The sequence below is a fragment of the Aspergillus costaricaensis genome (assembly GCF_003184835.1).
Source record: "Aspergillus costaricaensis CBS 115574 unplaced genomic scaffold BO79scaffold_4, whole genome shotgun sequence".
In the NCBI taxonomy this organism is placed as follows: Eukaryota; Fungi; Ascomycota; class Eurotiomycetes; order Eurotiales; family Aspergillaceae; genus Aspergillus; species Aspergillus costaricensis.
Genome location: NW_020291804.1, coordinates 644,972 through 660,442, shown reverse-complemented (window position 1 = coordinate 660,442; position 15,471 = coordinate 644,972). Strand labels below are relative to the sequence as shown.

At 48.1% G+C, this 15,471-nt stretch overlaps 5 protein-coding genes across 5 annotated transcripts; 2 read left to right on the top strand and 3 right to left on the bottom strand.

The window, feature by feature from the left end:
• Positions 1-276: 276 nt before the first annotated feature.
• BO79DRAFT_243018 (mitochondrial 54S ribosomal protein mL58) lies at positions 277-1,266 on the bottom strand. Its single transcript, XM_025685250.1, has 2 exons — positions 1,234-1,266; positions 277-1,142 (listed from the first exon to the last, which is right to left on the bottom strand). The coding sequence occupies exon 2, from the start codon at positions 1,055-1,057 to the stop codon at positions 452-454; it is 606 nt and encodes a 201-aa protein (XP_025543571.1). The 5' UTR covers positions 1,058-1,142; positions 1,234-1,266; the 3' UTR covers positions 277-451.
• A 521-nt stretch (positions 1,267-1,787) lies between these two features.
• BO79DRAFT_188274 (cystathionine gamma-synthase) lies at positions 1,788-4,312 on the bottom strand. Its single transcript, XM_025680586.1, has 5 exons — positions 4,200-4,312; positions 2,637-4,053; positions 2,360-2,543; positions 2,262-2,304; positions 1,788-2,181 (listed from the first exon to the last, which is right to left on the bottom strand). The coding sequence occupies exons 1-5, from the start codon at positions 4,242-4,244 to the stop codon at positions 2,062-2,064; spliced, it is 1,809 nt and encodes a 602-aa protein (XP_025543570.1). The 5' UTR covers positions 4,245-4,312; the 3' UTR covers positions 1,788-2,061.
• Positions 4,313-5,131: 819 nt separating this feature from the next.
• On the top strand, positions 5,132-8,623 carry BO79DRAFT_235319 (rRNA-processing protein UTP22; the record flags this gene model as incomplete). The annotated part of the gene is made up of 2 exons (XM_025684467.1): positions 5,132-5,609; positions 5,646-8,623. Exons 1-2 carry the CDS (start codon positions 5,273-5,275, stop codon positions 8,621-8,623), a joined length of 3,315 nt encoding a protein of 1,104 aa, XP_025543569.1. The 5' UTR covers positions 5,132-5,272.
• A 20-nt stretch (positions 8,624-8,643) lies between these two features.
• On the bottom strand, positions 8,644-13,121 carry BO79DRAFT_235318 (putative nuclear envelope pore membrane protein). The gene is made up of 5 exons (XM_025684466.1): positions 12,854-13,121; positions 12,308-12,778; positions 12,104-12,252; positions 9,061-12,042; positions 8,644-9,000 (listed from the first exon to the last, which is right to left on the bottom strand). Exons 2-5 carry the CDS (start codon positions 12,740-12,742, stop codon positions 8,799-8,801), a joined length of 3,768 nt encoding a protein of 1,255 aa, XP_025543568.1. The 5' UTR covers positions 12,743-12,778; positions 12,854-13,121; the 3' UTR covers positions 8,644-8,798.
• A 521-nt stretch (positions 13,122-13,642) lies between these two features.
• BO79DRAFT_235317 (ubiquitin C-terminal hydrolase 37) lies at positions 13,643-15,410 on the top strand (the record flags this gene model as incomplete). Its single annotated transcript, XM_025684465.1, has 6 exons — positions 13,643-14,013; positions 14,086-14,180; positions 14,237-14,336; positions 14,396-14,577; positions 14,625-14,809; positions 14,869-15,410. The coding sequence occupies exons 1-6, from the start codon at positions 13,861-13,863 to the stop codon at positions 15,408-15,410; spliced, it is 1,257 nt and encodes a 418-aa protein (XP_025543567.1). The 5' UTR covers positions 13,643-13,860.
• Positions 15,411-15,471: the final 61 nt, after the last annotated feature.

Below are 15,471 nucleotides of genomic sequence, written 5' to 3'. Positions count from 1 at the left end.
TGCTGTGGAAGATAATGGAAGTAACCTGATTTGCTTGTTGGGTTGACACAGGTTTACCTAACAGTATCCTCGCTATCATTCGGTTGGTTGTCCGTCCTGCCCACCTCGGCTTGGTACTACTTAAGAAGGTTCCCGTTCCGGAGCGCAAATAAGCGCCCATAGCCATTAATGAGCATCTAACCTCGATAAGAACCAGGAGAATGTGGGCGCTACTGAAAGGTGAAGAAAAGAAACAAAGCCAATAACACAGCCAATCTTCTAAAATACATTTCATTTCCCAAGAGTGACAACGCTAGAATACATGATTTTATACAAATGTTGAGCTTCCTCGATGCATGTTCGCAAGCGAACAAGTCTCTTTGGTACATCCAATCGAAAGTAAGGCGGTGCGTGACAGAAAATATGATTTGAGGTAAAGACAAGTGGGGGAAAATAATAGCTGATTGTGGCTTTACTGATCCCTTCCCCATGTCTCCTTCCGCAGCTGTCGGTCTTCTCTGGCCATCCGACGTTTCGATCCCCATCTTGATTGCACAGCTTCCAGAATTCGCTTTTGGATGTCCTTCTTCTCTGGACTAGCCTCACAGACCATTGCAATAAACATTGGGGAACAGTCGAAGCGCTTGGCCAACTTCAACCGACTCCATGTCATCGGATCAGTGGCCCTGAGCCTGCGAATCTCTCTTATATCTGATGGGTTTAGATGGTATTTTTTCTCGGTGGTCACTTTGGCTGCGAGGGGAAGGGATTCGGCGTTGCTACCCTTGACAGACGCGTTGCGCAAATTTCTCCGGATATCATCAGAGGGCAAGAATTTAGTGGGCGTGTGGTAAACTGACGGCGCACTTGACGGTGGGTTGTAGATGATATGATCCTCTTGAGAATGGCTCACAGAAGAGCCAAATGAGGCATCTGGCTTGACACGTAGACGCTGCTTTGTGCGCCTGTATGAAGACTGATTGCGTCGCAAACCTAGGGTGACGCACTCGTAAGGAGAGGGCAGAAGGAATGGCAGTGCCAGAAGAGGCCGCCTAGGAGCTGCAAGGCAATTCGCCATCGCGACCAATCTCAGTCTTTTCGGCTCTGAGATGATAGCAAGTAAGCAGCTACAGCTGGAGGAAGAGGTGGCCGTCAGATGGTACCTAGTGCAAGGAAGCAGAAGTGAGTAATTAGTGAATCATTGATTTAACATAAATATACAGCACATAAGAAGTGCTAAAGTGGAACACATACGAGAAGATGCCAAAAGCCTAAGATTAATTAGACATAGCCAAGTAGAGGTTTGTAGGGGAGGTACCGGACGAAATTGGGGAAGTCGACTTTTTCCGAACTGCTAGTCTCGTGACTCTGGCGCCGCACTAGCCTAACTGATCATGTAGAGAAACTTGGGTACAGACCTATTTACACCGTTTAGTCTTCGCTTTTCAGCCGTTATTGTTATTAGAGTCTTTGTCCTGATTATCTTTATAATTATCGCTGTTCTTTAAAATAACCTCGAAAGCAATTCGGAGCACTGGGTGCACCAGCTGGTTTAGCTTATAGCTGCTTCTTATCATGAAGGTAACTAAGAAGATCAATCACCTATGGTTTCCCGGCAAGTTTGCCCAGCTACTTGGGCCCTTAATATATTTGTATTTGTAGGCTATCAGGCACGCTAGTACACTGTACTCTTAAGCGTCAGTGATCACGGGGACACGTAGGCACGGACATGGATGTCGTGCAGATAATTTGTATTTGGTTGTCAAAGGGTCTCTAGTCTAAGGGTCCACAGATACAACACTCGGAGAGTGGTTGTTGGCTTGATAGATAAGTGGAACACGAGTGAAAAGCTAATAGAGCAAAATATTCATCGCGGTACTGGGCTAATTTCTGGAACCTCAAGCCATGGCTCATTGGCTATGATAGGCCCTTGGAAGTTCAGTACTCTCTTTCACCAAGCTACCAGGCAGTCCACTAAATATGTAGTCACCCGAAAAGCTTTGGCATGAAAGTCGCATGTTATGTAGGTCATATGATGCATGCTTTCGTAAGTCTATAAACGCTCTTTCCAGGAAGCCTGCATCATGTGTTTACTTCAGCGACAGCATTCAAAGCTTGCTGGAATCGCTGGCGAAGATCCGAAACATCTTCTAAGCCGACACTTATCCTTACTAGGTCAAAGTCGACACCAAATGAGCTTGCCTAAATGATGGAAAGCATGAGTATATACCCAACTAAAAGCGAAGTTTATGCCGTGTCGGGGATCGGAGAGGTTGACATACCCATTCTAGTTCACTATAGTGCGCCAACAGAGTGTAAGGGCAACTGCATCAATGTTAACAGGCTTGTCGCCCATTTTCCTGCCATGAAAATGACCTACCTCAGTGTAAAATTAGTACCGAGACTAGGTCCTTTGAGTACTTCGAGTTGATCAAAGAAAGCAACTGCCGCTGCCGTTGAATGAAATGTAACCGAAAATAGACCGCCATATCCTCCATTTTTGTTGCGGAATGCTTCATACAAGGGTCTTGAAGAGTTGTACTTCGGATAGTAGACCTTTTTCACTGCAAGTCAGTTAGCATTGAACGCATTGGGCAGGTACATCGAGCAATGACACCCAGTAGTCCAACATCGAAGGGATTTGATTGTTAGCTTACCGAGTGGAGAGTCCTCCAACATCGCTGTGATGTCTTCCGTAGTCTTATTGATCTTATCAATTCTGGATATGAAATCGCGGCTATTCCTTTCGAGGAACACGGCATCTTCTGCCCAAAGATTGTCCTCATATTCGCGTGCAAATATATCTTTTAGAGGACCGTAATGATGCCCATGGGGGTTAAGTACTGCACTCCCTCCCATAACATTACTGTCACCACTGAAGATCTTGGTCAAGCTGCTTACCACAATATCTGCATAGGGAAGCACATTGATGTTGAGGAAATTCCCAACCGTCTCATCTACTACAACAGCGAAGTTATACCTGTCGGCGAGTGACCGGATCCTCTTCAAATCAGGGGCTTTCAGTAACGGATTGCCCGGAAATTCAGTGAATAGAGCGAGGAATCTCTCTCCTTTCAGTAGCCTTGACTCCAGGTCATCAAGATCCTCCGAAGAGCCATGACCATAGAACAAACAGCCCGGGCCCCATTTTTGAAGTATCTTTAGGGTGTCGGTGTAGGGAAATCCAAAGCAGATGCTCTTCATATCTCCCTTCGCAACCATCAACATCTGATGAGCGTTGAAGATGGAACTCATGCCGGTCGGAAAGAGAAAAACATCGGACTCTGTCAGCCCCGCGACACGTCCTTCTCCTGACTCTTCTTCAAGGGCCTCGTTAAGCTCCACATCGGCTGTCAAAACGCCCGCAATGCGTCGCCGTACAGCCAGCCTTGCCTGACCGGCCAGCGAGGTGCTTAGATTCCGACCGAATCGTTCTTCAATGAACTGGACATGTTCGCGGCCATCTTGCATGCTGCTGGTTGTCGTAATTGTACCTGTAGTACTGTCGCGTGCGTGCGTCCCATTTCCCTGAGACTTTCCACTTATGGACTCTCGACCCTGATACCTCCTGGGCCCCTTGAAAAACCGTGGCGATGCAATACTTTGAGCTACAGGTTTCCTTTCCATGAGAGACCCATTCCTTAAAGCGTTCAGGCAGAACTCAGCACGTCTACTTGAGATTCCATTTCCTGTATGTTGCCAGACCTGCTTGGCGATTGGCGCGTATTGGATGGGATATATCACACACGATAGTATCAAGTCTGTACCAGACGGCGCGTCTTTGCCCTGAATGGGAAGGGCAAAATCTACTGTCCGGACATTGCAGGGTTCCTCGGCTTGTATTTTCGATTTGAGAAATGAATAGCAGACCCCTGATGTTTTGAGGGAAGGGAATAGTATAGCCGTTTCCAATTCTGGGCTTCCATAGCGACGTACGATCTCCCTCGCCAGATCCTGTATGATGGGGTGTATAAAGAACCGAGGATAACCGCATTGCATCTTATTCACAACCCATGACTCTCCTTCCTCGTATGCAACATTCGCTTTCCATGTTGGAAGGGATACACTGACTGCCTATGAGGATGTGAGTAAAGCCCAAATGTGATTTGAAATAGCTTCTAAGCCTTGCGCATCTCGTCCGAGCCAAGACGGCGACCGAGACAAAAACTAAAAGGGTGGTGAATAGAAGCTGGGCGGGGTTGCGCGGGGTTAGAACATACGTGATCAGTGTGAGGAGGGACTGGGCCTCCGATGTCTTGGATCATTGTAGCACAAAGGAAACGGCACTATATCGAAGACAGTAAGAACAGAGGCGGACAAAAGAAGGTACGTAGTGTAAAGAATGTTAGCAAGGTGGCGGATGGTGAAGAAAACTTGTCAGGACAATAAGTAACTACTAACTAGTAGTTTGTACTAATTCTAATGAGTCAACTGCGATTTCGGCGCTGCCCTCAGAGAAGTCTAGCCAATGATCAATGCCAGTACATCCCAGGACAATTTGCAACTCATTAGATAGAGTATCATTGTAGCCATCATGCTTAGTCCCTAACTAATAAGTATTATAAGCCCCAAAAATCTATTTCTACTTCTGTTCCTCATTCCTTAGATTGTAATGGTGAGGGAGGGTTGACTGATACTGTTAGGCTGTTGCACTTGCTGCATGGTAATACGGAAGGGCTACCTTACACTGTATGCGGGGTACCTATCTCCGAAGTACTAGATAGATATGACAAGACCTGAATACAATATTACCCAAGAAAATAGAAATTATGTTATATAATCCATGGAAATAAAGGGAAAAAAGGGAAAGGCCTTTGATGTAGAACTAAGTAGTACTAACAGTAGTAGCTTGGGACGAATCCAATTGCACCTGGAGTCCCAACGATGCAAGACACGACCTCTTGGTCTTACACTGGTCACTTACACTAGTCAGTTACGGAGTACCGGGAGTAACTACTAGCTAACTGTGGTTAACTACAGATCCATTCATCTGGCTGCTTACTCAGCTAGCTATCTCCACGTGAGAGTGGGTATCGGAGATCGGACGTTGCTTTCCCGTCAAGTCAAAAATCAAGAGGCTAAAAATTACAGCAAAGGGGAAAAAAAAAAGAGGGAAGGACTGGAGGTAGTAAACAAAACGACGCAGACATTGCAGTCTATTCGAGACAGCTAGTCCATCACAGGGGAGGGTACTTTTTACACAACTGCCAATTTTTTCCTGCTCGGGTCGCATTTCCAACAACTTCCTCAATTAACGCTCAGAGCAGTTTTTGTTCCTTGAAGCCTTTTCAATATGTCGGCCCATACAGCAAAAAGAAGGAGACTGAGCCCTTCACCGGACGATTCCTCGCGTACACAAAATAATAGTGCATACTCGGTATCGAATCGAAATAGACTGACTGATAGCGATGCCGCTAAATCCTCTCGAAAGTCCGACGTTTCTACTCTGCGCACCAGTGGGCCTTCAAAGAACGACCGCTCCGCTGAACTTGCGCTCGCCAGCGGTTTCTATAAATCCACCTTTTTCAAGCTACAACTGGACGAACTACTGAATGGGTCGAGGCCGAACTATGACAAACAAGTCTCGCGACTCCAGGAGACACTTCACAAGTTGAAAAGCGTTATCGAATGTCTTCCAGATAGGCCACCAAAATCAACCTTTGAAGCGGAGAAGGAGCTGCGTGGCGCGCATGGAATTACCGTTCCATTCCCTGAACCTCGCCCGGCCAAGGATACAAAGTACACCGTATCCTACTCGAAACCAACAAATATCAATGTGGTCGGAAGTCTCTCTTTGAAAACAGGTGTCAAAAGCGATGTACCGTTGACGGTGGACTTGGCAGTCACGATGCCCAGTGCTTTGTTTCAGGAAAAGGATTACGTGAACTACCGCTATTTCCACAAGCGGGCATATTACATCGCGAGCCTTGCTGCCGGGATTAGGGAAGCGGAGGAACTGAATCTCACCGTCAAATTTGGGCTTCAAGATGGTGACAGCCTTCGTCCTGTTCTTCTACTGGAGCCTAATAGCACCGAGAGAAAGGAGTCCCTGCCTGCAAAGACTCAGATTCGTATAATTACGGCCATCGAAGACTCCTTGTTCCCAATCTCTCGGACCTTGCCGTCGAGAAACAATATTCGCCAGGGCTCAACGGATGTGCCTGTGTCTCAGGAGTCCACCCCATTCTACAATGCCGCTCTTCGTTCAGAAGCCACAGTGGCACAGTATCACAAGTTTCTTCACAACGCTGCTCGGAATTGCGAATCCTTCAAGGATGCCTGCATTTTAGGCCGGACATGGCTCCGACAGCGGGGACTGGGCTCATCTCCGTTCAAGGGCGGATTCGGTGGTTTTGAATGGACAGTGCTCATGGCTCTCCTCTTCGAAGGAGGAGGTCCCAACGGCAAGCCCGTTCTACTAAAATCATATAGTAGCTACCAGCTATTCAAGGCGACCCTTCAATTCATTGCAGGAAGGGACCTGGCCATTCCGTTGCTATTCTCCGCTACGGACATATCTTTTCCTGATGGCACCCCAGTCCTATTTGATGGCAAACGCGGGTTGAATGTCCTTTATAAAATGGCCCCTTGGTCCTATGCCTTTCTTCGCCGTGAAGCAAACACTACTGTGCGCATGTTGAATGAATCTCGCGACGACAACTTTGACAAAGTCTTTATCATCAGGGTGAATGAACCTCTTCTGAGATTTGACCGCATCTTGAAGCTTCCAGCGCAGGACAGTGCAAACATCCTCCGGAGCCTTCGCAGCCAGACTGCTGTATATGACGTGATTGTTAGAGCGCTTGGGGACAGAGCGGATCTCGTACATATTTACGGGGATGTTTTCAAGCCCTGGCCGGTAGACGCAAAACCGCATCGCAAGCCAGAAAGCCAAAGTGTCTCCGTGGGTATCGTTCTTAATACCGACAACGCTGAGCGTGTTGTCGATCATGGCCCGTCTGCAGAACAGAAAGAAGAGGCAGCTTCTTTTAGGTCATTTTGGGGAGAGAAGGCTGAACTCAGACGTTTTAAGGATGGTACTATTCGAGAGAGCTTGGTATGGACTGATGAGAAGTCATCACCATCTATAGTGTATCAGATCTTGATGTACATCTTGAGCCGCCATTTTAACTACACCAAAGACGACGTGGTATTCATTGGAGATGAATATGACGACAAGCTTCGCGAAGGCGGCGACGATGTCTTCTCTTACTCGAGTCCCGCTTTTCAGGCAATCACCGATGCCTTCACTTCAGTGCAAAGATCAATTCAAGACATGGATGGTGTTCCCCTAACTGTTAGGCATCTGGCACCAGCTAGCCCTAGTCTGCGCTACACTGCCCTCCGGCTCCATGGTACTGCTGGGGTTGCATCCAACCCTGCGGACATTGTTCTTCAGTTTGAGAGCTCGGCCCGGTGGCCAGATGATCTGAAGGCTATCCAGATGACCAAGGTCGCCTTTCTCATCAAGATAGGAGACTCCTTGAAGTCGGGCGGGGTTGCTTCCGCCTGTAGAGTTGGGTTGGAAAATGAGTCAACGGGGTTGATGAATAATTCCTTCTTGGACATCACCCATACATCAGGAATAGTTTTCCGCCTTAGGATTCACCATGAGCGCGAGCAGCTGTTGCTAGAACGTCAACTGAAGGAGAAAGGTGCTAGCCCGCTGGCGAAACAACAAGTGGCTTATGCCTTAGCTGCATATAAGCGACTCTTTATCCAAACACCTCGTCTAACGCAGGCAATCCGCACTTTATGTACACGCTTCCCACTGTTGTCGCCAACAATTCGCCTCGTTAAATATTGGTTCAATTGCCACCTGCTCGCAGGTCATGTCAATCAAGAGTTGATTGAATTACTCGTTGTCCGGGTCTTTACCCAGTCTTATCCTTGGGACAGCCCCTCGAGTGTCATGGCCGGCTTTTTGAGGACGCTTCATGTCCTTTCCCGATGGGATTGGCAGCAGGAGCCATTGATGGTCGATTTCGGTGAATTAAATAAGGAGTCAATGGAAGCGATCCAGACTCGCTTTTCTGCCTGGCGAAGCGTCGACCCGGCCATGAATACCGTCGCCTTGTTTGTTGCTTCCGATATTGACACTGATGGCGTAACTTGGACACAGCATGAAATGCCACCAAAGGTCGTGGCTGCTCGAATGTGTACTTTGGCTAAAGCGGCCATGAAATTGCTGCGGGAGCAGGGCTATGGCCTTACTGTGTCAGACTTGTTCCATACGTCCCTAGCACCCTACGATTTCGTTATCAACATTCGCCCGGGCCTGCTACAGGAACGATTGGCACTGCCTACGAGATTCAAGAACTTAGATGCGCGGAGAACTGCGCGAACTGCTAAACCTGCAATGGTGTCGTCCTTTGCTCGTGACCTGCAGGCGTGTTACCATCCAAACATGCTTCTCTTCCACGGCGACGAAAGCTGCAGCGTTATCGGCGGTCTCTGGAACCCACAGATCCTCAAACCGAAGAAATGGACGCTGAAGTTGGCATATTCAACGTGCCCTTCAGAACCGAGAGCCAACGAAGAAGTGTCTATGAATTGCCAAGCCGTCCTAAGCGAGATCGCCAGATTAGGTGCTGACTTGGTGGATAGTATAGAAGTGCATACAGAGGTGGCTTCCGAGAAGTAATTTATGAATAGCTATAGATAGACCTTTCGAATTGATTTAACCTGTACATTTCAATACCTAGCGCCGTTGCGATGCGATTGCGAATAGAAAAACCAAAAGTTCATGAGAAAGAAAACAAAATGCTGGAATCACACTCGTACACATCACATCCTATTAGTTCCTTCTACCTTCTATCTCAGGGGCGTGCCATTGGTTTCTCAGTCTTCTCAATCGATTCTTGAGAAGAAAAGGAACAGTATTTGTCTTTGATTGCGACAACTTCATAGGTGCCTTCATCGGATGTTTTGATGCTTTTCGTGTGCTCGTAAGAGATATCGTGCTTGATATCGAGTATCTCGGGCTTTCTGCCTCTTCGAGTATTCGAGCTCCGGATATACCTAACAAGTTATTAGTTAATCCACGGTGATATACAGGAGGAATAATAATGAGCGACATACGTAAACTCGAATGGAGGTGTGCCCCAGAACTCAAATTGAAGTTCGGCCTCTCCTCCTTCGTGTATATCAACAACGGAGACTTGACCTTTGCTGATTCTCACACTCGGCATCTCATGAATCGTCTTTGTTATGTTCTTGTGTGCCTTGCACTTTCCACTCGCGCCGTCACCTACAGCGGTAATGGTGAAGACTCCTGGACGCTCGGCAATCCGGCGGAAATTCGTGGTCTTGGAAGTAGCTTTTTTGGATGCACCGTCAAATGTATAGAACACGTCAAACGGAGCGTGACCAGACAATGAGAAAGAAAGGCGTTCGCCGACACAGTAATCGGTCTTTGATTCCAGAGGGATGATTGTGGGCACGTCCGAAACCGCGACCCTCACCGAAGAAGAGTCAAAATCGGTTTCTTGCTGGCATCCACGTGCATCTCTCACTTTGCGGATGCTGACGACATGTTGGCCCAATTCAAGATGGCGTCGTGGGATAGGCAAGTTATGCCTGTTGGATTTGATGTTTGGGATTGACACAATTTCTGGTTTGGCTTTCGAGTGGTGCTTGATGGAGATTTCGAGGGAAAATGGCGGTACGCCCTCCAAAGTAATGGGTATCAGTTCCTCGCCACTGATGTCTTCTTTGCAGAAACCGTAGATACGACCAGGCGAGTCAAAACGTGCAGAGGGGAGGGGGTTTACCCTTTGCGTCACGACAACCGGCCGGCTGCGAGGATCATGGTCGTAGAGATGGTCGCCGACTTCTGTGAATTTGTATGTATAGGAACCAGGCTCTGACGTGTCCATTTCCATGGAGGCAGCATTCAGGGCTGTCTTCAGACTCTGTAGCCTGACTGACGGTGAACCACGAGACGTCTTGCGCTGCTGCTCGTACTGTATGTCGTAGGGGGGGTTACCCGACAGCCTAAGCTCAAGACTATCATCTTCGCCTTGACAAACATCGCGTTTCGTTACGTGGCCATCGTCGCCAACGGGAGAGCCATCCACTGTCGTGATATGAGGGCGAGGTATCCAGGACACCTCAAAGACGTTGGCTGACTGGTCAATAGAGCCAGGGCAAGAGCTATCAGCAACGTCCACAAGTTCGTACTGCCCTTCTTGAGCAACGGTGAGCACGCTATTCTCTTGCCAGAATGTCTTCTCAAGAACGACAGAATTGGTATTCAAGTTGCGATATCTGACGTTCCACGGCCTCTCCCCACTTAGTCTGACCGGAATGTCAAGCTTGGAGTCCTGCAAAGCCAAGTATTTTCTACTTTTTTCAATCTGGCCGAAGGACGCGTGCGGTGGCTTCGAGCGAGCGTCAATCTTGATAGTGTCCCTGAGAGTCCGTTTGCAGTTCGAACGATCCTTGACGCCCGTTAGCACAATGGCATACTCACCACCGCTGACGAGCTTTTCTGTCACGATTGTGGCCATTTCGCTGTCGGAAACCAAAGAATACTTCGTCTTCTTGCCGTTGTGGACGAGCTCGTATTGCAGCGTCCATGGCGCTTCACCTAGGAAGGCTACGTCTACGGACACTGGCTCCCCAAAGCAAGCCTTGCGCACCTCCTTGTTCCCAAGGAAATGAGCAGAAGCTGGAGGTTTCACATCTTGTTCTAGGACTGGTACTTTGTCCCTGAGAGATTGCGGAGCGTAAACAGTGTCCGAGATGTCCAAGAAGCGATAACGATAGGCGCCTGCCTCTGAAGGGGTGAAATCCAGCTGAGCACGCAGCCCGTCAATTGTCTGGGACTTTGTCTCCACGCCTTTCGAGTGTTCAACAACATATCGAACCCGGAAAGGTGGCGATCCAGTGAGGTCCAGATCAACGAGTAGACCGACAGGGTTATTAGCGCACTTGTCAAAGATCTTCTCGTACCTGATGGCCAGTTCAGGCTCGGGAGGATTGCGCAGGTAACAAGACGAGGGTTCCAGTGTTTCTCCAGAACAGTATTGGCTTGAAACTGAGTTCAGGCTGTACCAACCCGGATCCTTAATCTGAGGTTTCTGGTCGAGACTCTTGAGTGTGAGTTGACGAACTTTGTTAGGCTGTTCACTTGGACTTTCTTGATCGCTACTGCTGAACGAGTACACCAGAGAAAAGGGCCCATCATTGGCGTAGCCTTGACCAGAAGGATGGTATTTCAAGGGAAGGTCAACGCTGTCGCCACGTGCAACCTCTAGGAAGCTCTGGTCATTGCAGCCAGTCAGAGACAGGCGTGGCCTCTCGTGGACTGAAAATTGATGCCACTGTGATAGAGACTTGGTCGAGGAGCGATCAAATACATCCAAAAGCGCCGAATAATTTGCGATGTTCCCTGCACCATCATGTACCTCTTCAATGCTGTAGAGCCACTCCCCGCCCACATTCAGTGACTCATTCAACGGAACTTCGATGATTTGGCTTTGAGCCCAGGCGACTTCGGGTTCTCTGGAATTGAAAAGGAGGCCGGAATTTCTCTGACCCAACAATGGCGAGCGCAAATTATCGGGATGTATGTTTTGAAACGAAAATCCTCGGTCAAGATGATTCACCTGTCTGCTGTACTTAATCTTCAATGGCGGCGTGCCCTCGACCGCTAGTATCAGGTTTGACAGTTCCCCTCGACATTTATGAGTGTGCGAGTTCTTAACCAGCGCCCGGGGACAAGTGACAACGAGAGCATCAGACGAGCGCATGTGTACATCAAGGTTAGACTCATCTACTACCCTCTGCAGGCGATAAATGCCCGGTCGCCGAGTTGAATAGAGAAGATCTCGATGAAGGTCTGAACTTGAGCTTTGGTGCCTTTTCTCTGCATGTTTTTTCATCTGTTTCAACTGCTTGGACGATAGTATGATCGTTTCATTTGCGCCGGTGTCGTAATCTAGACGTAACAACTCGATAAGGATAGGATCCGTTTGATTGACTCGAATTGGCAAATCGATGGCAGTCTTTTGTGCGTCGATGCACAGTGGTACTTGATCTGGGTTTAGAATAGCTGAACTGCATGATTTTGTTAGCGTATACAAATAGTTGGGTCAATTGCCAAACTAGGGGCTCTTACCCTTCGGGGAGTATATGAACGATCTGCTTTCCTAGAATAAGAGATGCGTTGTGAATGATATCACCAGGCTTCACACTTCGTTCAGAAATGGACAGCTCTCTATCGTAAGCCAACTTGACCATGCCAGCGATCCATGTCCCAACCGGGATCTAATTACAAGTTAGCAAGCTCTTTGTTTTACTGCGGCGACGTGAACAAGCATACGGGGATTCGAAACATGAGGAATACATTGCCGACAACGTGAATAATGAAGATTGCAAGTGTAGTGGGAAAAGCCCATTCTAGCCACGGGATGCGCAGCGCCTGTAGACCGAAGAGAAAGACACCATCGACAGCAGCCCATTTAAGGAATAACCAAGTCGAGTCCAAATCATCGGATGCCGTCCAAGACTCGTATACTCGCCAAGCATTTAATGCTACATAGAAAGCCGCAATGTAAAGTCGCTGCGACGGGGCATCTATAACCCCTACTGGTATGAGTGGTCGATTGGCATCTTGTGCGGGTATCTTTGAAAGACTCTTCGTCTGCTCTAAATCCCGGGGCTTCGGCTTAGATGTGGAATAGCTCAAGTCTCTGATCTTCGGAGTTCGTTGTGGTGTCTGCGGGAAAGCAGACCGAAGTCGAGGAGTACCGTTCATGGCATGCTGCGGTCATCAAAAAAAGGGCACAAAGACCTATAGTAGACGTCATAGGGTGAGCTTTTTGTGCTCTAGAAAGGATGGTTTGTGAAATTTGGATGAATTACTCACGAGAGTTGCTGAGGCTGGCGGTTGTCTTGGACTCACCAGGGGAAAGTGGTTGTTGAGCCGTTCGATGTTGCGAAAGAAAAAGAAAGCGCGAGGGAAAAGAAAACAGGCTAGTGAGTAGTAGGTTGGGCTGCGCGTATTTGAAAGAGAACTTCGGCGAGATTTGGCACACTAATAACGTACTCGCGTTGTAAACCTATTATGTTTCCTTTATAATTTGGTAAATGTGCTTGACAATGTGAAAAGTCCCGAACAATAAGTGGTGAAATACCGGGACCTAGCTAGACAAGAGTAATAAGTAAATGCAAGGGTTTAGCTTTTTAGCTGTCGGAAGTGCTCCAGTTTGCAGCTCGGATCCCGTTAATGATGTATGAAGATCACGTGTTACACGGTGGAAACAGGCCCATTGGATGCTTTCGCTAATTAAACTAGTACTAGTAGAGCGCGCGTCTGCAAACGCGTGTCGCTTACTGTAGATTCAGGTAACTGGTATACAAATTAAAATACCTACTACTCTCCACGGGAGACCTTACTGAGATGCAACGGGAGCCGTAGTAGACTCCTCTGTAATCATATACAAGGCCACTTCTTCGCCTCCTCTGGACTGGACACTCCATATCTACGGAGTAGATCGATGCTGCGGGAAGCCGTAAGTACCTGGTATCCCAGTACTCCGTACACGTGGTGTAATAGACTACGGAGTGTACTCCGTAGTAGTCCCCCGGTAAATGTGTTACACAGCGACTAGTCCTCCATCTTCCCTTTGATCAAGCAGGCAGGTAGCTAGTAACACGGCAAACCCTGACACGCTGGTTCCTCTAAAGTGGGCTCAGAGAGAGCCTTTCCATGCTTCTCCCTACCGTCAGTAAGACTACGGTCCATTTCTCATGATCTCTGCCCCTTCTGCAAGGTGACCAGCCCTGTGGATCCATGCTTTGCTCGGTTCCCGCCATTCCTCTTCCACTATCTATAACCTCCGAACTAGCTAGGGACCTACAACTACTGGCATCATGACCCATCAGGCCAAACGCCGACGGGTTGGAACCCAGCCGACTGCCACTGTAGGCAATGATGGCATTGAGGGTTTGAACGGTTACTACTCACCGGCATCGAAATTCGAGCAGGATTCCTGGAATGGATTCTGTGAGCTGGATTCGGAACCTGTATGGCTCTATGACCGATATTTCCATTGCTTCCCACGGTGTTGAGCGCCATGATTGATCATCTTTCTGCAGGCTCTTTTCAATGTGATGCTCCGGGAGTTCGGAGTAAAAGGGATCAAAATCCAAGAGGTCGTGTCACTTGACGAGGAGATGATGGCATTTCTGAAGTAAGTGGCATACCATGATCTAGTTTATTGATTACCAAGACCTTATACACCCACAGTAAACCCATATATGGTCTGATTTTCCTCTTCCGTTGGCGCGAGGATGATCCAGATAAGCAAGAAGCAAGCTGCCCGGAGGGCCTCTGGTTTGCTAATCAGGTCAGTCTTCCCTGTCTAAAGATCTAGCCCTAGAGCTTGCCACTAACATTCTAGCCCAGACAGCCAGCAATGCTTGCGCCAGTGTGGCTCTTCTAAACATCGTCAACAACATCACCAATATCGACCTTGGGGAGAATCTACAGAGTTTCAAAGACTTTACCATGCCGTTCACACCCGCACTGAGGGGAGATGCAATAAATAACTTCGAATTCGTCAAAAGAATACATAATTCATTCGCCAGGTAATTGCTTCGTCCACTGGGCACTCACTTGATTAATTTGGCAGCAGGAAGATGGACATGCTTAGCTCAGACTACCAGCTCAAAGCTGAGGCTACATCCAAGCGAAGTAGGCCAGCTAAGAACAAGCCCGCTGATAATAAAGCAGACGCGGGTTTTCATTTCATTGCCTTCGTCCCTGCCTTGGGTAAAGTTTGGAAGTTCGACGGCTTAGAACGTCAACCTCAGGCGCTTGGTAAGTCATGTCAAGTCTATTACGGTAACTATCTGTCACTGACTGGGCCGGATCCTTAGGCTCTTGCGCATCGGATGAAGATTGGCTGAGCCTGGTAAAGCCTGATATTCGCGCCAGAATGGAGGCATATGAAGAAGATCAGATAGAGTTTTCTATCCTGGGTGTTGCTAGAGATCCGCTCCCTGAGCTTGTCAATCAATTAGCTGCCAATGTAAGGGGCTTAGAAATCATTCAAGAGCGCTTGAGCTCATGTCCCGAGAGCTCTGCTGGTCTTGAATCCACTCTGGCGGATTCGATATACGAAAATACCATCCTGGGACCGGATGAACGCTATGCGTTGACGAGGAAAATCATCGACCAAGTGACCGTCCATGAAAGACAAGAGAAAGAATATCGGGCGTGTTCAGTGGAAGAACTTGTTCATCATCGGCAGAGGTTGGGTCATGCTCAACAGGAACTACGAGCAGCAATCCGAGAAGAGCAACAGTCTCAGCAAATGGATGAGGATTATGCTGAAGGACGAAGATATGATTATGGCCCGGCTATTCGAACGTGGCTACGCTTTCTAGCACGCAAAAGGATGATAGAGGACTTGTTATGAAGACTCCATCAGAACATCCTGTTGTTCTCGTTTGCTTTGTCGTCCTTCTCCACCAAAGGGG

Excerpts from the sequence above, each read along its gene's own strand:
- BO79DRAFT_243018 (XM_025685250.1), bottom strand. The coding sequence starts at position 1,057 with ATGGCGAATTGCCTTGCAGCTCCTAGGCGGCCTCTTCTGGCACTGCCA.
- BO79DRAFT_188274 (XM_025680586.1), bottom strand. The coding sequence starts at position 4,244 with ATGATCCAAGACATCGGAGGCCCAGTCCCTCCTCACACTGATCAC. Across the intron at positions 2,544-2,636 it reads GTTGGAGGACTCTCCACTCG|TGAAAAAGGTCTACTATCCG; the intron begins GTAAGCTAACAA and ends ACTGACTTGCAG. Across the intron at positions 2,305-2,359 it reads GGTACTAATTTTACACTGAG|TTGCCCTTACACTCTGTTGG; the intron begins GTAGGTCATTTT and ends ACATTGATGCAG.
- BO79DRAFT_235318 (XM_025684466.1), bottom strand. The coding sequence starts at position 12,742 with ATGAACGGTACTCCTCGACTTCGGTCTGCTTTCCCGCAGACACCACAA. Across the intron at positions 12,043-12,103 it reads GTTCATATACTCCCCGAAGG|TTCAGCTATTCTAAACCCAG; the intron begins GTAAGAGCCCCT and ends AAAATCATGCAG. Across the intron at positions 9,001-9,060 it reads ACACCTCCATTCGAGTTTAC|GTATATCCGGAGCTCGAATA; the intron begins GTATGTCGCTCA and ends ATAACTTGTTAG.